Source organism: Pogoniulus pusillus, chromosome 5 (genome assembly GCF_015220805.1).
Source record: "Pogoniulus pusillus isolate bPogPus1 chromosome 5, bPogPus1.pri, whole genome shotgun sequence".
NCBI lineage: Eukaryota > Metazoa > Chordata > Aves > Piciformes > Lybiidae > Pogoniulus > Pogoniulus pusillus.
Genome location: NC_087268.1, coordinates 28,289,364 through 28,314,655, shown reverse-complemented (window position 1 = coordinate 28,314,655; position 25,292 = coordinate 28,289,364). Strand labels below are relative to the sequence as shown.

The following is a 25,292-nucleotide window of genomic DNA, read 5'->3' as shown; positions in this document are numbered from 1 at the left end:
CAGAAATCCTTTTTTGCTTGATACAGATAATTGTATCTGTGAGGAACAAGGAAATGTTTCTCAACTTACAAATGTCTACTTATCTTCAAACATAAGAAACATCACATATAAGAGCACAATAGATCATAGTTTGAAGTATTTTCACACCTCACAAATGCATCTGCAGATCTCCAAGATAAGACATGGAAGCACTACTGTGGACATGATTCACGTCACTAATAATCTTAACAGCTCCATACAGTGCTGACTATTGGCCTGCAAAAATTCTTATGGTTTGGGTTAGAGGGCACAAGTTATTTTTAGGCATCTGTATTTAGACATGAAAAACAATTAGCAAAGAGGCTTCTCAAGATTGCAGAGCAAGCGGAAGGAGCGCTGCAAATGCCCCACAGTGATCTGGGGAGAGCTCAGCTGCAACAAGCTCAACAAGCTTAGACATTTCTATGAGCCACAAGTTCCTGCATTTGGAAAAAGCCAAACCAAGAACGAAGAAGATATTCTGTTGTTAGATGATGAGACAAACTGCAATACTAGGTCTTAGAGACACATAAGGAGGTATTTAGTTTTACTGCTAGCCTCCTAGCTTACCTCTTGCCTAGAGTGTCACCTTTCTACCTGGCAAAAGCAGCCTCCAGTCTGCCTCAGGAATACTCATCACTTTCATGACACACTGACATATATATTTATGTACTAGAATAGTCAGCAAAACGCACATGAACCAGGAGCTCATAAAAAACACAACTATATCACAATTCTTAAAAGAAGGGCAGGAGAAGAGAATTACGGCTGTTACCTTAGGACAGACTGGCTACTGTCAGAATTGCTGCTAAGCAGCAATCAAAGTTATTTTCAGTTAACATGACTTAAGGACTTTCACCATCATATTCAGAAAATACTGATAAACACTTGCAAATAACATGAGATATGTACTGCCAATCACTAGTTTTAACCTTGGAAACTCATTGTTACAATGACAAAAAAAAAGCTTTACAATAGTTGAAATAGTAAGATTTTACTGAACACTTGAGGTACTCTCAAACAACACTCACACTCTAGAGCCTAAGTTCTAACAATGTGCACTTCTAAGAATTAAAATGACCTCTTTAAACTGTTCTGGTTAAATTACAGTAATCATGTCCATTTATACAAAGAACCCTTCACAGAGATGATGTCAAATTACATTAAAAAGTCATATTTAAAAATACTTCCAAGTGTAAGACACACACTAAATAGAAATTCTTCCATATTTCTGGCAATGAAAGTGGACTTTCATCTTTTACAAACAAATTTTAGTCTGAAACATTAAAAGAAAAATTAATGCATGTATTTAATCTCTGTATAGCAATGAAGTCAACAGACTAAAAGGACCACTCATATGTGAAGTACAGCCTATGGATGAGCCTTTGCAAAAATCAGGGATCATATGTAACGCCAATTTATCTGGCAAATCCTCACTCCCCAATGGCTGAAGAAAGCTTCTAAGGCACACTTGCTTTTTCAAAGCTGACAGGTGAAGATTTTACTAATCACTTCATGATTCAATAGTCCAATTCATGAATGTACACATCTGTGTGTCTTGTAAACTCAGCTATTACACAACCAAAACAGCTGATTTTACTAGATTGGCTATGCACTGAAATGCTTCCATTTCTAATAGAGAGATCAAATTTCAGATCTCTGCAAGGATGCCCTAATTTTTTTTTAATATCTATTTTACCCTGCATAAAAAAAATAAGCAAAGGCTTTTATGGAGGGAAAAAAATTGGTTAAAATATGCTGCAGAGCATCAGAGTTTGCATTTTTCTTTGCTTCTTATCTAGCTTTTCTGACTTCAGTGTGATCTTTGGAGGTCTTCAAGATTTCTAGGGTTTTTTTAGGAGTTAAAATTCTTTACTTTTTTTTTGTATGTACTAATGCTGATCTACAAACTCTGATATGTCTAAAAAAGTGTAAGAAGCACAAGTAAAATGGTATAGAGACCATTTTGTCTTGTTCTGCACATTACAAAAATATCATTCTGAAAAAACTTCTAAGTTAAATTATGATCTAATATAATATCAGTATCTAAGAAATGGTGTTTCATGCAATAAACATTTTTTCCTGTATCAGGAAAATAAATTTTGCTTTTCCCTATAGCTACACCTCGTTCAACAAGCAGAACAAAGACAACAATGGAGTACAAAAAGCAAATACTCTTTCAGAAGTTCATTCAATATTCAAGTTATCATAACAACATATAAATAGGCTGTTATAATATACATGAGCACAGTTTAAGTGGACAATATTATTTATTACCATTAACAAATAATGCTGTGACCAGTTATATTACTAGCAATTAATAAAATTCAAGTTCCACGTGAATATGTAGTAATTAATGACATAAGTTTAAGCTAATTATTATGTTTACTTGATTCATTAAAGTAGCAATTTAATAGACATCTTCAAATGGGACTATTACTTACACTCGACTATATTAACTCACAAGTCTTCTTTTTTCCCCGAGTCAAATTAAATGTGTGTTTTAAGCCTTAAAGCTCTTAAATACACATTAGTTTAATAAGAGGTTAAAACAAATGTTGGGAATTTCATGCAGATTTTGGCAGACTAAAAAAAAAGCTCTGTTAAGCCTCACAAAGAAGCCTATTTAATGAAAATATTCAGAAACAGTTGAGGAACACTGAAGTATCCTATACTAATGAAAAATGCATTTGTCAAACCAATTTGTTCGAAGGCGGCTGCCACCCTGTTAGAAAAAAGGTGCACCCTATTCTTTCAGAGATTTCCAAGGCAAGCTTGCATACTCCAACTGCAAGGAAGAGCTAAAAATAAACTTGTAAAATTTGTAATTTCTTCATTATGATGGAATGCAACAAAACATCTTGCCCTTGGGTTGCTCTGTTTCAGCCAAAACAAATGCAAATGGCTTGTCAGATGACAGCTGTTTGATAAGGCTCCTCTACAAGACCTGCATGCTTTACTTTTTTCCGTGAAACTTCGGATGAAAGGCAGAAGGCAGGAAGAGAATTAATGTAGCATACAGTCTAAAGGCAATGCTACAACCGTGATTAAGTAGAAAAGTTAAAAGGCACAGATTTTCCACAGCCTCGCTGCGTGCAACCCATCCGTGTAACAAGTTGACAGGCCTAGCGCGTCAGCTCCATCATCCTCTCCGACAGCTAAAACGCAGCATTGCATCCCTTTTCAGAGAAAATTTGCGTCTGCACCATGAAGCGTTGTACATTATTTCTTAGCACTGCAGGGGGCTCAAGTCCATATGGAACCTTCACAAATATTACCACAGATCAAACCAGCGGCGTTTCGAGGCAGATTTGACATACCTATTTAAATGAACAGCAGGGGTCCTCGGGCTGCCTCAGGCTGTGCAGGAGAAAACCTCTGTGGAAAGCCTATGCTGCAGCTCCATTACTCAGCAAAGACACACTCTACATTTATCATTCATTTCATTTCTGCCAGGGCAAGGAGCTCATTTGCCCAAGGTCAACAACAACAACAACAAAAAAAAAAGGGGTGTGTGTTTTTCATTCTCCCAAAGAAATAAAAGTACCTTACAAGTGGGGATTTTGTCCTTTGGATATGCAGAATACAAATAAATATTGGATAATTGTAATAGAAATACTACATACTTAGTATTACTTTATTTTTTGACAGACTAATCATGGAACTAACTTTTTAAGATGAACTACTGAGGAAAAGTCTGACATGAGTATACACTTAAGTATTTGTTCATTTTTGTCTTCTCTACTCTAATAACACATAAAAAACAGACCCATCTATAAACTTCCAAAGAAGAAGATAATGTTTGTACCAGTAATGGTCATAAGTATGAAACATCTGTTCATAACCCATGTTAGGACTCAGGGCCTAATGACAGTGATGTTCTATCAGATACAGGTTTTTTCATACAGGTAAACAGATAGAGACCTTTTATTCCTGAGACCATTATAATCAGAAAAAGCCTTAACTTTGCATGAATGGAACAGCCTTAGAAAAATCAATTAAGTAGTTTAAATGCAAATTTTCTTCACATTAAATGTCAGCACAAATAACATTTCCTATAGCTTTGCCCTTCAAGGGAAAAAAAATCCTGTGTTTTATTCTACAATGGATTTTTTTAGAACTAGTCCTTGTTATAAATGCATTCTCCACTACTAACCTTATGCTACTAACCAGATTCAGCCTACAAAAAAGCATTCAGTCTATTCAAACTCTGCCCATAGCTGAAACTGTAAAATAAAACAACAATTCAAGCAAAAACTACTATGTGGTCTGTTCTCTAAGTATGACATCAAAATGCCCCTAGTAATAGATTTGGTGACATAAAAATACACACTGCATTTAGCTTCAATGGTGATATTATGGCCTACTGGTAAGACATGCATAAACCCGGGAGCTCCTGATATGCTCTAGAATAACATGGTTGGGAAGGAACATCGTTTATTACAGATTATAACATACTTACATGCATTAATGAATAATATGACTGCTTGCCAGTATAGAAAAGAAAGTGAAATGGTCGGCCATCTTCTCCCCACTGGATTTCTGATGAAAACCAAGATTAGACAAGAAAGCAATACACAGTCATTGAAAAAAATTCCCTTGTATTTAATTGCAGTTATAAACTTTTCATAATACTGATTACCTTTTTAAATATCAGTTGACAAAGACATTTTATGGGTGTTCAGCCTATCTGCAAAGCTAATGAATGAGACTACCTTGTTAAAAAACTCCATCTGCAATTATAACCCAGTATTTAGTATGTCTAAATACCGTTTACGAGGCAATGATTTATATACCTCTTAAATAAACTTTCCAAGACTGTATAGTTGGTATTAGAGGTAGAAGTATCCATTTTAGAATAGGAAAAAATACCAATTAAGAGACAACAGAAATCTGCATAATGATTGTAAAAGATTAAAAGCTCTGGAAAATTGTGTTTTAAACGCTGAGCAAATGTTTCATTAGTATGTCTACATTAAACAATTTGTACAATTTTCTGTATTCAGAACTTGGGTGATGTTATGACTTGTCCTTACTGATACATTTGTGACATTAAATACAAAGACTTATACTACAGTTTACAAGAAAACATGTAATTTTAGTACATCCAGTTTAAACTGTTTTAACTTAAAAATACATTGTTATTTAAGGGCAAACATATTTCTGTTTCAGGGGTAAAAAAACCCAGACTTAAATATAACATGAAAAATATATTTTCCAAATAAAGGGACAAAAATAAAAACTTGAGAGCATTGTACAAACTGAACTGCTGGGAATTACCAGCTATTTTATCCAGTGAAGTTCAAATGAGGCTATCTATAAAATTTTAGACAAAAATTAAACTCCAAGAACCTGTCTGCTAAGCACAAAATGTGCTTTGGAATATTAAGACATAATGCAGCAGTAGCTGAACATAAAGATGCAAAACTTACTAGAACAAAAGCAATATACAACAGGGCTTTTACCCACACATACTGGTAGTGGAATGTGTGAATTTCCATGTATGCAGCTGTGAAAGTGTATTTTGTTGAAATTACTGTTCAGGGAGCACTCTGAAGTATAAATTTATGGGTTTGTACTTCAAAGTTATCAAAGATGTAATGCACAGGAAAAATAAAGATGCCTTAAAAGATGATTTTGTTGAAAGTGTTATTTTTAGATGTAAATGCAAAGACGCACACATATATACTAATTAGTTCTTAGACTCCTCAGGTAACAGCTAGCTTTTCAAAGTATACAGATTAATTGTGCTATAAAACAGTCCTTGGATTTTAAAAATCACACTGATTAATTCTGTCCTACCTCTTCGCTTTCTCCTTTTTATTTCACAATATTGTGAACTTAAAAATAATGCATGATATCATTTGAAAGCTGATATTCCAAAATTTCAGATTTATTCAGGCAGCTTTGTAAAAGGCACAGTCCCCTAAACATCAGGTACCAATTAATTCCATGAACAGAAAAATGAAGGACAAAGGATGGCAAATTGTAAGATTTCACTCATAACCAGAACTGGGACTCGATCACCCCGTGAATAAAAAATTCATACTAAACATGAGTAGAAGTGGACAAGAGGTTTTGACAGATCTTTTAAATATCCTATGTGAAATTAATTTAGCAAGTTTAGTTCTCACTGACCAATGCTTCGGTGTATGAACTAGGACTTCACATGGTGTCTTAGGAGCAACACCAAAGACAGTATGGATGTAAGTGCAGAATTAGGACTTTCAGATCAAAATTGAATCATGATTAGGGGACTTTCTACTGTCCCTATTCCCTCAGCTGGCAATTTCAAAGATGTATTTTCCAAGCTTTTAGAGCAATTAAGTTACAATGAAAACTTTTAGTTTAAAATAGTATTAATGAATATTTTATGGCTGTGACAGCTCTGACAAAAAGCTATTGAACTCAACAAAAGGTTTTCCCGTGACTTCAACAGATTCTGTGCGTCATCCTACCTATTGTTTATTTTTAAACAATGAAAAACATTTATCTACAGTTAGTTAAGAATATGCATGAAAAGACATCCTTGGTATTTCAGAATCCATCAGTAATTTTTATCTAAAATTTCTGAATATCAGAATAGGCTTTTACTGCTTGTGTCTTAGCACTTATTAGGAACACAGGGACAAAAGCTGTGAAAATAAGGAATTTTATATAGGTAAAAAATCCTAAAACTCAGAAGAAATAACAAAAAAAATTATCCATAAATACTTACTCCTCTGCTCTGGAAAAATTTCAGTAGGATGCTGTAAATAAACAAATACATATCAGCAAAAGGAAAAAATATTTTAAATATCAAGCTACAGCTGTTCAGAAACATAACAAAAAAAAAATCCTACCTTCATCATGGGCCTAGCTCGTTTATCAAATAAGCCAGAAGGAAAGAGATAGGCAACAGCTCTCTGAAAACAAAAACAGGGAAAATCAACATAACACCTGTACAGTATGCAATCAAATCAGTAAGAGTGCTACATGTGCTGTGTTGAAAAGAAAAGCAGATCATTTCCACAGGAATCAGGAAAAGCAAAACCTCATTTTGAAGGCTCTACTGCACTATACCATAATGAGTGAACTTTACAGAAGAAAGTTTGGTCTTTATGGCATGCATTTAACACAACCTACCAAAACTACCTGAGCACAAAAAACATCTTTAGACACAGTGATTTTTCCCCTAAAGTTTCAAATGCTGTGACTTCCAGAAGAAATTACAACATTTATCTTCCTGAAAGTGCCAGTGCTTGTTAGCAGTGACTACTGACAGATGAAGCACGGAAATTTTAAAGCAAATGGACAAAGTAAAATTTTAAACATCTAGAATCCCAGTTTTACAGACTAAAGCAATGTTTGTTGCGGCAGCAGAAGATATTCTACACAGCCTAAACATTTCATTGACACTGCATTTGGAAACAGCTGTGAATCACTACAATTTTTGCTGAACCTGAAGTAACTTCTCAGGAAGGAAAGTATCTCAAATGCCATCTTCTACTTTGATACCTAAAACAATTTAAAATGAGGTGACATTCATTACACACTCATTGTTTATCACTCGTTTTACTGAGTACAAGGTACACAGAAGCTCAGTAAAAGTGAACCACCTACCACTACTCATGCCATTTGTCTCCAACAAATAAAGAAGGTATACCAATATTCCAGTTTATTTTGGCAAAATGTAAGGCAAAGCACCTTACAAGGTTAAACCCAACAACACACATTTCTGTTCAGCATCTTACTCTCCCCTCTTCAGTGAATAACCCGTAATTTAATAAAGCAGAAGTATACATTTATGAGAGTTGTTTATTTTCATTTGTTTTTAAAAACAAACAAAAAAAAATCAGCCATCAAAATCTCCCAAATGTAAGGGGCCTGGCAAGCTTGGTCAGCTTCAGACTGCAGGCAGGAGAGTTTAAGACAGAAATCACAGTAACATGGACTAACTGAATAAACCCCTTTGGTAGTGATCTCATTTATATTTCCATTAGACAATATGGGACAGTAGAATTACAATAAAATCAGGGCTTAAAATCCTCTCTTTAGAGAAATTGCTCTTTGTTGCTTAGGCTACCTTAGGGCTATTACTTGCTGATATTTTTCCCATGGACATGGAGTGGTTTGTCAGTGCTTCAACCGATTTAATATGCATGGAGTGTAAAAAGACCTAACCTATTACTTTCATTAATCCTCTACTGGCATTCTGAACAGAAATTTTCAGAATTCCGAAGCAAACAAAAGGCTTAACTTGATTTTATGGAATGGTAATTCTGTTTCTCTTAGTGACTACTGTATTCCCATTTGTTAGTCAATGGGCATTTTATGCATACACACAGTAGGTGAACACCTATTTATGAACAAAGGGGGATTAATTATGATGACAGTAGAAATCTGCTGTGAGCCAAATGATGTTAAACAAACACATTATATAATACATTAAAATAATTTATTACAAGATAGTGTGCATGTGTACTTAAGACAGTCTTTATATAAGCATTTCCAGAATCTCAAACAGTTACTGTAACTATGACACCTTAGTGCCAAATACAATAACATTTATAGTGGAGCGGCTGCTGAGACCTACTTCTAAAAGTTTATTTTGTATTGAGTGTATACTCATGTCTTTCACACTAAAGCATAAACCCTGCATTAAGAAATCCAAGTATCTCTTTCTAGCTCTCTACACAACAAATAGAAAAAAAATTGGTCACTTCACAAGTCTGGTGTTTCTCTTGTTCCAAAATGGAAATACATAGTTTTCATTCCTTCTCCTTTTTTTGGTAAAAACTGTAATCAAGGACAGGGTACTTTTCTTTACATTGATACCAAACTATCCTGGGATGCAACTGACTCCAACTTCATTCAGAAGTCTCTTCTTAATTTTAAATAGCTCTGTCCGTTTAGCACAACAAGTCAGTCTGCCTCTCAGAATTTCATAGAAGCCGATTTTGTCTAAGTAAGTATTTCAGTTCTGTGGAAAAAGAGTCCTTCAGAAAAACTGTAATTCTCATCACTGCTCTGTACTGGCCATAAAATAAGATAGTAGATCAGCCTCAGGAATTAAATCAGAATTAGGCTCTCCATACTGCATCTAGAGCAAATAAATAACCACAAAATATTTTCCTGAAACTTTTTTACAGCACCTTCAGATTTGGAACACAGGCTTCACTTCATGAATCTCCACATCCTCAAGTCAAAATTCTGTAGGGAATTAACTGCACATTCTCCTGAACAGGTAGGATATCTTTCTTAAAACTTTATAACCAAGGTTTAAACGGTAGCAGTACAATTTCAAGAACTCCCAAGACTTAATAAGTTTTCCATTCCAGATGTGGTTTTAAGCTTAAGAATCATGGTCCATATCCTTCTTCCCATGCGTAACTTGACTTGAACTCTAGATGAGAAAGGAAATGTTTTACTGAGTATGACCACGAACTGTCTTCTTCAGGCCACCATCTTGGCTATACAGGATTCAGACACCCCAATCTAGCAGTTCAGAACCTGTGGAGGCTATTTCACAGTCATATTTGCTAAATCATGCTGGTGTCATTGTCTTTGGAAATAAAATGCAAGCTTTCTAAAAAAGAAAAATCTGTAATTATTTTCAGCAGAAACAACTACAAATCCTGGTACCTAATAACGCAATGTTATTTTAAAAAGTAATTACCTAATCTATCCAAAAAAGATTAAATGGATACAACCTGCTTCTACTATGAGTTCCTAAAAAAAAACACCAAACAAAAACAATATGCATTTCATTCCAGGATTTGAAAGTGTATGTTTTTAAACTCTACTGTTTATCCAGGTAGGGGAAAAACAAATCCCACTCAGTTGTCACACCTTAAAAAACAGCAGACCATCATGAACATGTTAGCAACAAGATCATTTACATCAGTCATTTCTTGAACTGCATTGGCAAGCTTAACATTCCTGTAACAAACTAAAAGGAATTCTGTTATAACATCACTTGTTGAGGGATCAGATGATTCAATATACTTCTCATAGGACCACAGTGTCTTTCTTTTGCACCTGTAAGTTTGCATTCAGGCCAGCTGGAATAGAGAGCAAGCTTCCATCCTTATTAAAAGAAACCCTCATCCGTGGCAGTTCTTCAAACACGCAAACCATTCATTAAAAATAACCTCTCCAGCAATCCATGTGGCATGTTGTACAAATTCAGCATACTTCCCACACGCTCATTTTCCCTCTTCATTGCATATGTTGCACATGTTGACTTTTGACCCTACTTCCCTTCCTACCTATCTAAGAGCCAAGATGTTTTGTTCACTTTCACAAACATCAAAGACTACCACTGAATCAAGCAATCATCTGACTCCATAAGGATTTTTTTTGTCTTTTAATGTATTGAGAAATTAAGAATTTCAATACTTCAAACTCAAATAGAGCTGATTAGAGTCATACCGAGATAGGGGAAGAAGACTGAGGTAATTCAGTCCTTACCCTGCCCTAAGAGCGAGAGGTTTGGCAGGCCAAATACACCTTCCCCATGCGTATTTCCACACTTCTGAATCCATAGACACAAAACATTCACTAATTTTCCTTGCTTGAATCACATGCAAAGATAGTTATCAAAGTAATAAGCACTGAGAAAAGGCACTTTGTGGAAAAAAAAGATTGAGAGAAGTACAATTAAAAACCACCTTCATCTTGAGGTTCTCTTGCAGAAGCATCCTTTTTGTCAAAGGGTTCAAGAATCCAATTAATTATTTTTTAAATACACACTAAACTTTCAATGTCTGAGGTAGAACCAATAATGAAGGAAACAAAAGTGGGATGTGAAATGTTAACTCTGAAATATTTTAAATCAAGAAAGTTAACCAAAAAAAGTCAGCAAGACACCTAAGTATACCTTGTAAAACAAAATCCTCCTCTAACAACTAAATACTACAGTTTATTGAAATCACCCCCACCATTTGTTGATGATTACCTAAAGCTGAATTCTAGTTTAGACAAAAAGAAATATCAAGTGCAGTGACAGAGAATTTTAGACTCACCACTTGAACAAAAAAAACCCAAGCCACCCATTGACATTATATGAAAAAGCTCGTCTTTTTAATATTACTTTCAAAGAAAAAAACATTACAGAATTTGTCTTGTCCAGCACTTGCAGAGCAAAAAGGAAAGACAAAAAGTTGAGTCATTATTTCTATCCTAATTTCAACTTCTCAAAATATTACAGAGTATTACAAAGTGTTAAAACATCCCCCAAACAAAAACAACAACAAAAAATAACCCTCAAATCCCACAGAAACACATCAACAGTTACTAGTTCAGATGGACATTAAAAAAATGCTGATACAAAGATTAGTCCATTAGATGAAACAAGAAGTTTAAACAAAAGAAACCCAGCTTCAGTTATTTAAAAAGACAATTTAAATTTGAGCATTTCTTGTAAGAACAATACTGGACATCACACTTTTCTTGCAGACAAGTTCAGAAGTTCATTTTGTTCTGAACAACATTTCTGACATTTTACACATGCCAATATTCACTCATTTCTTGGTGTTGCTAAAGCTTGAATGCTATTTAGAATCGAATAGGCTGAGACACTTACAAAAGCAAGTGAATACATCCTATTAAAGTAGTCTTAATTCACTGAAAGAAAACTATACCCTATGTGTAAACTTCTCATATCCAAGAACCTCACTAGTACTGTTAGAACTATATATGCTAGTGAAGACAAATGTGTATTTTGAATTCAAATTATTCCATCTGCTTGACAACAACCTATTAGGTCATAAGGCAGACAACAAGAGAAAAATCAACACAAGCCTCTAGCTTTTAAGTTAGGTACTAACTTATGGGAAATGAGTATTGCTTTGTGATGAGCTCATATCTGGGAAAGCATTTAGGGACTGCATAAAAATGAATAATAAAAATACTGGCATATAAATAGGTCATGAAGATTAAGATGCTCTTCTTATATTAATCTTACTTAAGATTTCTGGGCTTTAAAGCAGAATATCACAGAACTGACAGTGGAAAATGAAGGTGGGCTGTTTACTACAACTGTAAGTTAAAGCTAAATCGCCAAATAAAAGGATTACAGACTCAACCGGGAAAAAGCACTAGGTCAGGACTGCAATCTCTATTAATTAGGTATCCCAGCTGGGCAGTGGGTATGCAGCTGTTAACTTGATCAATGACTTACCTAAATGTCATCTCTACTGATTCGCTTATAAATTACCAGCAAGTGAGACTAATGTACAGGTGCTAATTTATTTAAACTGTTCTCTGCAGTTCTACATAGCTTTATAAACTGCATCTGGCACCTAATGTTAGCTGTCAGTTGTACTTAGACATGCCTGTCCTAACGACTCTGTTCATTAGAAATGAGCACAAATTATGAAATATTGTGAAAAATGATACATCAAATGGAATGGGCAAAGCAAATCAATTAGAAAAAGTTCATAGCACATATGCACACATAGGAGAATAAAACATTCTAGCTTCAGAGTGAGGTCTATAATACCAATTAAAAAGCAATTGGTAGACTTCTGCAGTTATATATCAATTTGCCGGATTTTTTTTTTCTCCTCTAGAAATACAGTTGTAATACACAGCTTAACTTTTCATTCCTAAATAAAAGCATCAGTAAGAGGCAATTTTGCTTCCACAACATCCAGAAGGATTAGCAAGTTAAGTCAACTTATTTTCCTGTTTGAAATTTCACAACGTTTAGCTTCTATTAAACTATACCTAAAACTCTAGTGAAGGACAGAATCCCATGATGCCTACTTTTGAAACACACTGCACAGACTGATTAACAGTAGAAGACATGGAGGTATATAAGCACTCAGAAAGAATTATTACTGCTCGAAATGTAAAGCTTGATAATTCTCCTGCCAGTGCTTAAGAAGCTTTTATATTTTTAACAGAAATTTAATTATGCATAGCAGACACTATTATACACTCTAAAGTACTTTCCAACACCTGATGGAATAGGGAATAAAAAATAAAATCAAATATGTACCACAGATACTTGGTGTCACCAAACAGAACATTGCTCTTTTGGCTCTATTTCTCCCTCCTTTCGGAAACAATCTGCAAGGTAGAGTTCCCTGCACTGCATGTGTAAAAACTAATTTTCAGAATTAATCTACTTCTATTAATGATGCAGCTCAGTTAATTCTGTGCAAACTATCACAGTGCTGTAGATTCATAAAGAAAGCATTATTTAGGTATGGTCATTTTACATTTCTTGCAGTCTCACTATCTTGTGAGCTTTCACCCTAGAGCTAGACTACAGACTGCTGCATTCTCCCATCATTAACCTTTTCGGTAAACTGGAAATTAACATCATCACTGTACTATACTAATATGGGAGGTATTCTAGCAGCAGGCCAGTGCATCAATACTTTACAAGAAAGCAATTCAAAAAGATAAAGGTCACTAAGTGTAAGGAAAAAAAAACATCTGAAAAATACACCAAAGGGGAAATCCTATAGTCTGTGCAGAAATAAGAAAGCTATTGTAAAGAAACAGGCTGCTATTAGCGCTGGCCCAGGTGCCTTGATGAATACTTGCACTGCTGTCAGGACCTTATCCCTTCTACACTGAGACTGGCAAAGTCTCTGTGTTGGCAGTTGTCTGTAGAAGAGCAATGTGGTATTTAAGATTTTGAATGAAAGTAGCCACAGTATCAGTGCATAGCTTTGTACTCAAAGCTTGATTTCCTGTGGATTTGTGACTTGAACTTAAGCTTCCCTTATGGATTTTCTGATACCTCATAAAATTCAAGTTTCATTTCATCCTTTTTCTCAGCAGGCCATTAACTATGTCTCTCTTCTCTGCTATCTGTTTTCAGAGAAGTTTTCAAAACTTCATTTTGAAGCCTGTCAAATGTGTTTGAAATCAGCCTGTATCACCACCTACAGATGCAGTTCTCTTGGCATATGCATGCTGTCAAGACCTCTTATGCGGACATAGCTATGCTGACAAAATTTTGCTATTGAGAAGGGTAACAGTCTCCTTGCTCTAAAAAAAAACTAAACCACACAACTCTTTTGGTACATACTACATTACTTCATCTACCCTAAGGGTCCTACTGATACACTGTGCTGTCATGTCTATAGTAAGAGTGCTGTTGCTGCAGAGAAAGCTTCATCCATGAGACTTCACACAGCTTCACCTAAGTGAATGTTATCAAATGACATTTATTTTCCCTATCTCTGACACATGATAGAGTAACACAGAAATGACAGAATTGAAGACCAGGTGGGACATAAAAAAATATATACATGCAACAAAACATTTTTGAGTGAAAGGAAGCATATCTATACAGGAGCCTAAATGACACAGAGAAAGACAAGATCACTCATCTGTTAATTATCAGAGGGAACGGCAATAAAATGTTTGGAGCTACTGATACAAGCTTAAATTCACTTCTATATTAACATCCCTAAGTTAAGCCACAATGTTAATTATAAAACATCCCATAAAATCTAAATTTGCATTACTAGCAATCACAGTATCACACAAGGATATCTGACCTAAATATACACAGCAGGCCAAATTGTGGGTAGACATTTCAAAGCGCTACATAAACCTTTACAGTGCCTCTCACAAACTCAGATCAAGGGGATTATCCATTAGCACTTTTAAAAACAACCTACTGTGCTTTAGCAAGATATGGCATACAGTTCTATACTGTAATGTTTGACCTCACATGGTAGCAGGGATAGAATCTCTATTCACAGTCACAGTTGAACGTTTGCAACGTATAGTTGCACTCTTTCTTATTCTGACAGATTGATTAAAATTCACAGAGAGCTGAGAGGCTCATGCTGAAGTAAAGTGCTTTCAATATCTGAAACTCTACAGTAAATTACTTCTCCAACAGAGCAACTGTACTTACATCAATATCCTCTTGAGTAAAAGTTTCTGGATCTTCTCCCATCATGTTGGCTAAATGTCTCTTTCCTAGGTTGAACTCTTCAATCTGTTTTTTAATAAATTCCTCTGTGTACTTTTCAGGTCCTGAGGCTCCTATGTTTTTCCTCTGCACTGCTGTAGTGGTATAGATTAGCCTTAACATCTAACAAAAACAAAAAAGAGAAAAGTGAGATTTATTTTGTATTTTTGGCACAGTGAACTCTAAATAAAACGAATAGTATAACAAGCCATTTGTACCTATAACAAGATTCAACACATTACTGTAATAAATTAGAAAAGGCAGTATTATGCATGAAACCATTTTCTTCCAATCTCTTAATACCCATAAACTGATAAACACATTCTAAAAGACTAACATCTTCTTATATTACAATTAATTCAGAAGATTTTTCTGATGGAAGGCAATGTAGTATCATGTCAGGCACATCCAGCAGAAGCAGAACAGCACTGACCAGCTGATGCATTCTTAAAAGAACTTTTAAAAAATTTATTTACAATAAATAAATCTATCAGGTTTTTCCCTTCACCTAGAGGTATCCCATAACAAAGTATAAAAACAGTCTGCAGTGCAGCTCTCTAGCAAGCTTCAGAAGCATGCAGCTGCACAAATACTGCTAAAGGCTCGTGTCTGGAAAGGCTTGTTCACAGTGCCAGAATGGTTCTTAAGCAATTTTACTGTCTCAGGTAGAATTATTAGATACTTAGTAGAGTAGTTCTCACCAGTCAATACTACTGAGCATTGTTCTAGCTCAGAAGTCCTAACTCCGCAAACAGTTATCTTTTGAGCTTTGCGGGACAGAGGTCTGACTTCTATCAAGACAAGCAGTGGTTAAGATGACTAATTTCCATCAAATTCTCTGCCACTTCTGGGACACTGGGCTCTGTCAGTGATCTGGCCTAGTGCCAGCATCATGCACTATTTTGTCTCGACAACATCAGTATTACAGTCTTCTGCAGCATAATTATTCCAGAAACTGAACAAGAACCAACTGCTTGTCTGGTTTGCTGTGGGTGGGAGAAGGGATGGAATCACAAGAAAAAAAGGGTGTGAGAGACAAAAAAGTAAAGACAGAAAAAGAATCATTACCGAATCAGAAAAATACCCAGTTCTATTCATCCAACAGTACTCTCAAAAGACTTCTGCCCAGTCTCTTCAACATGCCACAGTTTGGCTTTGTGAGTAGACAGTGCAGTTTCACAAGGCAGAGCAAGCCCATCTCACTGTCCACCCCTGCAAGCCCTCTTTCCTCCACTTCCTTCACTAGCCAGGTGCCAGCTCTGGCACTCAAGCTAGCCCAGCTTCCTAAATGTGGCAGAACACCAACTTCTGCATCCTTCCAATGAGTAAGCAGTTCACAGCTGAACCGGTCAGTTCAAGTAACTTAAGAAGGCTGTGAAAGATCCAAAGGTGACATGAAAAAGTACCTGAACCACACAACTGTGAGCAGGGAGGCAGAAGCAAAGTCCTCTCTTCTACCTTCATTTGTTTGAATAAATTATTGAATTGCCTCTGCTGCTCCTGGAGCTGCAGCCTCGGTCCACCTTTATCCAAACATTAAAACTCAAATGTGCATAACAGTGAACTAGTTAGTGTTCTTATTATGAGCACCAGAATAAAGGTAACATTTGAAATTACTAAATGTACAAGAGACAAGAATTGTCTTCTCTCAACTACCATGTAGACATGCTGACCATTCAGAGTTGAGCTAATATAAACAGCATAAAATACTAGCTTTCTGTAACTAATAAAAATACAACAGTAACCTTCAAAAAACAGTTTTAACCACAATGACAGAAACAGATGTCTCATCAAAACAAGATGACAAGATGCAAGACAAACACAAAAGTGTTCTACCTTCTGTCAGTAATAGGAATTAGCTTACACAAATTCCTTTGACTAGGTTTGGATGGTCTATATTACATGGTCAAGTCCTACATGAATAGGAAATGAAACACAGCTTTTCTTGTAATTTCAGAACCTAGTTGGTATTCTGGGTATCTGGCAGCCCAGTATGGACTGGTGCAACACATCCAATTTGCTTCACCATTTGTAAAACTATTCATGATCAATTTACCTGTCTATGGCTATCTCAGGTTTTAATGTACAAAATCTAACAGCCTCACTTAAAATTTCAATTTGGAATAAAGATTACAGTACTGTGCCTTAAGTTTATGTACAGCACATGCTTGTGCTGAAGTATAGGTCCTTTGAATTCAATAAGGTTCAATACAGAAGGCAAGGTAATCTCTGAATAACAAGCTCACTTGAGATGGAAATAACTTACCCACTATGCTTTTACAATGTGACAGATATGCCTCCCAGGGTACATACCTCAGAAAAGTTACCAGCACCTCTCCTAAGAAAGATTTAAAACCAGCATCAAGGTAGAACTTGGTGCTGAAGAGTATCTTGGTTGCTCTGTAGTCTCCACAGCCTGTATGCATCATATGCACAGTCCTGGTCTGTCCTAATTATTTTCTTCTTTATTTATTCATAAAACATCAATATTTTCTGTGAGGTAACACTGACACATACATAATTAAAAGACAAATAATCAAAATGTTAAAAGTACACGTTTTCCACAGGCAATGCTCTGGCACTTTCCTTAGAAAACAGTATGGAAAACAGAGGTAACTGCATATTCTCTCCTAGTTACTCCTCAGGAAAGAATGAAATTTACCTTCTGTCTTACTTGTCTTAATAGTAACTAATTATTTGTAAATCTTGTTGATGAACATATGATTCCTTATTACTTGGCCAAAGTTGCTTTCTCTCTGCTATGCTTTAAACAGAATACTTAAAAGTTTTTTTACTTCCATGCTATTCCTGTCAATTTCTAATGCATTTTTTTCATTTTTGTCCATCTTCCCTCAAGCTATTCATATTCTTCCCTAGCTTCAGTTCATCACTAATCAAAAGTCCCTGGACGCACAAACTGTTCATAATTAGAAAACAGTCTCTTATGCAAATTAATGTCTATTGTATTGGTACCTCTTCTGGGACAAGAATACCATTTCATGGGTAGTACAGGCAAAGACTGCAAAGCACAGCTAAATGCTTCTGGCATTTCAAAAAAGAAAGCACGCTCCTCTCCTGCCTAGAGGAAACCACAAAAGTTTACATTCACATCTGTATACGTTTCCAAGAACATTACTGCAGACAGGAGCCTTACCACTTTTTACAGAATAATGGTTAACAGTACTCCTGAAATAACAGATTCTTCCACCTGGACAAGGGAGAACAGAAAGCCTGGACATAATTCTTTGGTATTAATCATTCCCTACAAACTCCCTTCCAGGCAACCTAGTACTAAAACACTGTCTGGCAAATCCTGATTTTCTAGGAGGACCTTAAATTCACAGAAAATCAGCTTATGTAAAATTTCCCCCATTAAAAAAAATGAGGAAGGGCATTTTTAGACAACTTCAACCTCTCTGGCCTATTTTCCTCCAGTGGGAAATAAAAAAAGAAAACCACAACCAAACAAAAACAAAAACAAAAAAAAAAAAAAAAAAAAAAAAAAAAAAAAAAAACCAGAACACTTCTGTTTACTCGTCCTGTTTATTTTGCTTCACTGGAGTTATACGGATGTAAAATCAACACAGATCACTAACAGAGGGATCAAAATTGCTATACTTCTGTAATGGGAGGAAAGAGGATCAACAACAGGAGACAAATTCAAGAGAAAATATTGTCCATTTTACAACATGACATAGTAACAGAGATTGAAAATGACACCAAATGATGTGGCATTTTCATGCTACTTCCATGCTCTAAGATGGTAAGCTTTGACCATCTCTTTTTCTGAATTCATGCAGTGCACAAATAGATTTGTGTTAAAACTTTCTTTACAACAGGACTTCACTAGAACATGCGGACCTGGAGCTGTATAACCACATCAGCATGAAGGACTAACGCTGCCCTGTGTTCACTGCTCAGATTACTGGCACAGCTAGTGATACTGAACCTTACAGATGTACAAGATAGACAGTTGTCCTCCGGTCACTTGTCACACAAGAGAAAAACATGTGTCACAATCATATACAATGTAAATGCTTGAACCCGTCTCGAGTTTCTACAGAATTACTTTCTGTTCAATAGGTGAGTTTTGGCTTTCTAGTGTGCTGGTTTACAAAAATGTGTTTTAATTGATTTACCCAATATTTATGTTATCTCAGGTTTCAATTGGACTACCAACTAATTAGGTGAACCAGTATAAGGTTTATGATCTAAGGAGCATTTTGTAAAACACTTCAGAAAGGTGTCAGCAAGCAAACATAACATACTTTTTACAGCTGATTTCATAAAGTATTTCAACAGAAGAAACTTTTTCTCAAAGCTAAGTCCCTTGACTGGTAACTCTAAAACTGCATCTCCCTCACTCAGAAACTCTACTTTCTGTGTATACTGGACCACACCTGCATATCAAGTTTCATTTAGATTGTACACTATGCAAATAAAAGATAGCTCCAAATGTACAGATACATGGCAAGTGCCAGAAAAGTGTAACAGGGAACAGAAAAATTAGATCTGGGTGCTTTGAGACAAGAATTATTGGGTATTAACAAACTCTTCAACTGCAGAAAAAGCTGCTCCATTCCAAGCATTTAGCTCTGAAAGTGTCACCAAAATGCTATAATCTCCTTCTAGTATCAGTATAAACATCATCCACCAGGATTTAGACAAAGTATAAACCTGTTGCTCAACCAAAGCTAAGCGGAACTGAACTACAAAGCTTCCTTCCCACTGGCAATCTCCGGGTAAGACACTTTCAAATACATTAAAAAAAAATAAATTAAACTGTTTACCCCACAAAGACAAGAAGGAATGAACTAAACCTTACAAGAGATTTTTAAGATAGGAATAATTTTTAAAGTTCCCTTACAGTGAGGACAGTTAAGTGCTTGATGAAGAAACTGTTATACCAGATCAGAACACGGGTATATCAACTTACTCCTCTGTCCACAACAGCTGCCAGTCTCAGAGACACATGAAGAGGACAAACACATAGTGATAACTTCCAAGAGACACCTCCCCAGTTCCCAGCAGTCTGTGGTTCAAAGACATGCTGACATCTTGCTTTTAACAGTCCTCACTGGAATTGTCTTCCAAGTTTTTTCAATTTCATTTTGTATTCACATAAATGCTTAGTATCCTGAATATCCTCATCCCACATGTTACCTACAATTAATGCAAACAGAAGTCTCTAAAGCTTCCTGGGCACCGCCTCACATTAGCTCTCCTCATATCCTTTGGTTCAGATGGTTAAATGATTTATATATAGCCAGACTCAGGTATTACTATCTCTAATGATGCCTCCTTCAAGATCATTTCCTGATGTACAAAACAAAGTTTTCAGTTCAAACTCAAGAAGGTTCCTAGCTAAGAAAGATAAGTCATTGTCATAGCCATACATTTCATATAGGACAATCAAGGCAACAGAAGCCATTCCAACTGAGAACACAAATTCAAGTGCTAAGAGTCTCACTCTCTTTCTCATTCCTTGCACAGCTTAGGCTCATGTACTTCTGACTGCTGCAAAAAAGAATGACTCACATGGGCACTATTTTTTTTGTTTTTTTAACCCTTAAAGGGATAAGTTAATTTACAAGTACCCAATATAAACAGTTCAAATTGCTCCTTCCAGTATCATCTTTCATTTCTTTGCTGCATCTATCTTCCATTACCCCATGGTTCGGTTTAGTCCAGTCACTGAACAGTTCTTCAAGTCCTTATCCTAAATTACTTTGTAACTTGAAAGCATTACCAGCATGCCTTTTTATCCACTTGCTGCTCACTGATTAAATATACATACAGGTGTATCAAATACCACTCCACAAACAGTGGCTGTCCTCAATACTGAGAATAGCTAAGCATTTTAATTAAATGGCAATCAGCTGAACACCAGTATCTCTCAAAACAAACTGGTAATTCTCCTTAACCAGAAGTTACAGCACTTGTAGAGCATGTTTTTTCCCCACTGCAGGAACTGGGAGACTTCACCACCTACCTACTTGCTGATGACACACAATTTCAAGTAATCTACTTAGAAAATTATCATCTTAAGGCAGATTCACAGAATAGTTTGGGTTGGAATTAGACCTTTAAGGGTCATTTAGTTCAAATCTCTACAGTAAGGGAAGACATCTTCAACTAGATCAGGTTGTTCAGAGTCCAGTCTGGCTTGACCACCAATGTTTCTAGGGATGGGACATCTGCTACCTCTGAGAAACCGATGTGTTGCACCACTTTCATTGTAAAGCATTTCTTCCCTTATACCTAGTCTAAATCTACCCTCTTTCAGTTTAAAACCATTAGCCCTTGTTCTATCACAACAGGGCCTACTAAAAAGACTGTCCGCATCATTCTTATGGGCCCTCTTTATGCATAAACATCACTACAAAGTCTCCCTGGAGCCTTCTCTCCTCCAAGCTGAGCCACTCCTCACTCTCAGCCTTTCCACAGATATTTCAGCTCTCTGACTATTTTTGTAGCCCCCCACTGGAACCTGCTCCCACAGGTCCACGTCTTTATTGTGCTGAGGGCTCCAGAGTTGGCCACAATACTCCCCGCGGGGTTTCGCCAGGGCAGACTCCATTCTAGTGATAGATAATAAATCAGGATTTAACTATGCAATTTTTTGGCATTAAGCTCCGCTCACAAAAGAGCTGATTTGAACGCGGCGATGGCACCCACATTTCCCGCCCCTACGATGCACCTTCTCGGAGCCAGTCCGGCGCACACACCGCCGGCACCCAGCAGGCCTCATCTCCGTCGGCCGGGCCGCCCAGAAGCAGAAACGGCCCCGCAGCCCGGCCCAACGGGGGACTCCGAAACGAGCATGCGGTCAATCCAGCACAGACATCCCTGCTCCGCACCAGCGGCGGAGACGCGGAGACGCGGATCCGCCTCGTGACAGCCCGCTTCTCCCACAGCCTCCGCGCCCGCTTCCTGCCACCGCACGGAACCAGTCCCCCGCCCCAGAGCAGAGCCCGCGGGCCCGGAGCACAGGGGGCCATAACAGGGAAAGGGCCTGGCCTGGCTCTCACCTGGGCGCGCAGCCCGCCGGGCAGTGCCAACGCACTCCAACAGCCACCCAGCCGCAGCACACGCCCCACAGCCGCCGCCATGCCCGCAGCTCCCCGCCAGGGCAGGCAGCCTGCCGCCGCAGGCCCTGCCACCGCAGATAGGGGGGTAGGGGGGGAAGCAGAGAGGCGGGGCCGGAGGCGCGCCTGCGCGCTGAGCCCTGCCCCGCTGAGCTCTGCGCCGTGCCGCGCTGCGCCCTGCCCCACTGCGCTCGGTTCCGCTGTGCGGCGAGCGGCGTAGGTCTGCCCGGCCTGGCGGCTGGGGTCGGTGCTGGTGCGTGGGAGGAGTGTTGTGGGAGAGTGACTGGGTCGCGGGCGGGTTGTAGGAATGAGTTTGAAAAGTGAAACAGCAGAGTTGCTCACATGCACCCTAATCCTTAAAAAGACGTGTTGGTACTTGCAGTATGGTCAGACCAAGGAGCAGGTCAGCAGCGGGCCCCGGAGGATGTGCCTGACACCAGAGGTGGACTCCACTCTGCTAAAACACACCTCTGAAGGAAAATGCTAAAATCATTATTTCTGCTTACACAGGTAGCATTGGAAATAAAGGAAATAATGGAATATTCAAGGTCAGGCTGGAAGGCCCTCTGGATATTCTGATCTGGAGGGGATTGGAGCCAGGTGACCTTTGAAGGTCTCTTTCAACTCGAACCGTTTTGTGATTCTATGTCTGATGCAACACCATTACCCTGGAGAGCTGTAGCAAAGTGATGTTTCATGCTAGCACTGGAGATTTTATTCAGTGAGGAAAAAAATATTTTATTAAGAAACAGAATCATTAAATCATTTAGCTTGAAAAAGAGCATTGAGTCCAGCTGTTAACCTAGCACTGCCAAGGCCTCCACTAAAATGCTACATCTACACCTCTTTTAAGTGTCTCCATGGATGGTGACTCGGACACTTCATGCAGCTTGTTCCAATGCTTAGCAATGCTTTCAGCGAACAAATTTATAGTAACATGTCACCTAAACCTCCCTAGGTGCAGCTTGAGGTCATTTACTTTTGCCACTTATTACCTGGAAAAAGAGACCTACAACGTCCTTTCAGGCTGTCTCTTGCTAAGGGGTGTTGATACCTGTACTGTCACCTCCCAAGGTAGCATTAATCGGATGCTGAACTTTGACAACTTGAGATTTTTCATCATTCCCCCAGGTTGCATAATATATACCCTTAGGGGTGATCAGATTTCAACAGTACTGTTTTTTTACCACAGGAAAACTGAAAATTAATTTAAAAATTGATTTTTAAAAGTTCTACTGTAGACTTATTGGGACTTTATTCTCTTTAGGAGCAGTTTTTCATTGAGAGGAAATTCAGAAAGTAAATCTCTTCTTTTGCAGCTTTGTTTTTTCTTTTCACTTTTTCAGGAGTGGCTCATGCTTCTCTCCCATGTAGATGTAAATATGATTTCCTCCCTAGGATGTAAAATAAGGTATAAGAACAGTGGCCATGGGAAGGGAAGTCACTTATGCGGGGAGTTCAAGGAGAAGTTGCCTAGAAAAGTGCATTTATTCTCACAGTTACCAACTGTGAAAATTAAAATGTCAGTAGTTTTACTGGCATGGATACATGAAAGTGAATGCAAGCAATGCTGCACCAAATGAGAGTGGTGGGCTTCTCTCTCCTGTGCACATCTGGCCAAGCACTGGGAACTGCAGCCACGCTTTCATTCACAGAATGCATCGAGATGTCATTTGGTTACCAGCTGTTTCTCCAAAAGAGAAAAAGAGGATTGGGTTAGGGTCACAGTCCCATTGACCCATCTCCTAGAGCAGCCAACAGAGCTGTAGGAGCAAAGAAAGTCAGAGATGGTATGCCCTCTTCAAGGCCCGTGGTGAATCTCATCTGCCATCTGTTGCCCCACAGCTTGGCTTTGTTCAGTGGCAGAGGAACTCCTCAGTCCTCACCGCTCAGAGCAATTGTTATCTCTCATCGTTGTCAGCTCTACAGAAACAAAGTGCCTCTGGAGTGAATAGTTTTCATTCCCCCCACATAATTAATTGTCATTTGAACTTGAGGAACAGGACCACCTATAAAATGCCATCCACTTATACTTGGAAACTGGTTGAGGTAAAACCAACTCCCTTGAGTCTCTAAATTTATCTGCTCCTGTACTTATTGTGAAAAAAATCCTTTTGCAGTCTGAAGCTTGTTTTCAATGACATGAGAGTTCATGCAGTTGATGGTTTCAGTCTGAGATTACAAAGTTATTCTCACAAATTGTTGGATGGAGACCTAGGTATAGGTGGAGTTCAGCATTTAGTGTCTCTTTTGGATCTTCAGCGCGGATCTTCTTCCTTAGAAATTACTGGGTGCTCATTCAAGGTGAAAGATTTTTGCACAGGTTTCAGTTATGTTTCCCAATCATCCTGCTGCTGCCAAAGAGGTCACCTGGATTTGCTTGTCCCTGGAAAACACTTCCAGAGATGCCTGGATGACCAGTTTCTGGACCAATCTTATATCTAAATGTGAGTGCACGTAGTTACTGATTAGAATACTTTGAAGAAAAGGACTTCTGTGGTGAGCATAGATAATGTGTACCAGAATGGTTCATTCTAGTGGAAAGATTGCCACTTCTCCTCAAATGGCAGAATTCTGGGTTTACCAGTTCAGAATCAGTTTTTAGCACCAGCCAAGTCAAGATAAAAGTAAGTGGAAGTTATTCACGTGTTCAACTCCCTGCATCCCCATCCCTCTGTCAAAAGTTTATTAAGACAGAGGTGGAGGGAAATGCAAGAAAGCTATGTTTAATCTACTTATCCCAAGATTAACTCCAAAGGGTTTCTCTTTCTATCTCTGCATTTAGTTGACAGACTGTAGATGCTTACCTAATCCATGCAAACTACCCTGATGCTTCACTAAGTGCTCTGCAGATCTTTAGTCTCTTGCGTAGCAGGAATGTCCTTTCTGAGCCCAAAATGGGCAATATTCAACTCTGAGAATGTGATGGAATTGTGCACCTGATTACCCACATACTCAGGTAATTTGCCAATCATGCTGTATGCGGTCACATAACTGGAGACTGCTGCCTGCAGTGTGTAACCTGCTTTTGTTTTGAGACTTAATGAGAGTAAGCGTATAATTTGGGATGATAAAAAGCTTTGGAGTACTATCTTTAAAGGGTGGCCTAACATTGAGAAAAGGGTGCTTCTGCGTGGGGTTTGAGGTTTCTGAAATGAAAAAACACTGAATGCAAAATAAGGAAGCCAGGCTGAACCTGCGTTGTGCACGGGTCAGGGGACAGCCTGAGAGGCACAGCTGTAGTATATGCAAACTCTTGA

The 25,292-nt window shown here is 37.8% G+C and overlaps 1 protein-coding gene across 2 annotated transcripts in view; it reads right to left on the bottom strand.

Moving 5' to 3' along the window:
- MRPS9 (mitochondrial ribosomal protein S9) overlaps positions 1–22,135 on the bottom strand; it is a 37,665-nt gene extending 15,530 nt beyond the window's left edge. Inside the window, exons 1-5 of one of the 2 annotated variants that reach the window (XM_064143621.1) lie at positions 21,976–22,135; positions 14,888–15,067; positions 6,861–6,923; positions 6,737–6,767; positions 4,481–4,560 (exon numbers count right to left, since the gene is read on the bottom strand). In XM_064143621.1, the coding sequence (XP_063999691.1) occupies positions 4,481–4,560; positions 6,737–6,767; positions 6,861–6,923; positions 14,888–15,067; positions 21,976–22,056 (435 nt within the window). In that variant the 5' untranslated portion in view covers positions 22,057–22,135. Of the gene's footprint in view, positions 1–4,480; positions 4,561–6,736; positions 6,768–6,860; positions 6,924–14,887; positions 15,068–21,644; positions 21,715–21,975 lie in introns of those variants that run through there. The other variant, XM_064143623.1, reaches the window with a different exon arrangement.
- Positions 22,136–25,292: the final 3,157 nt, after the last annotated feature.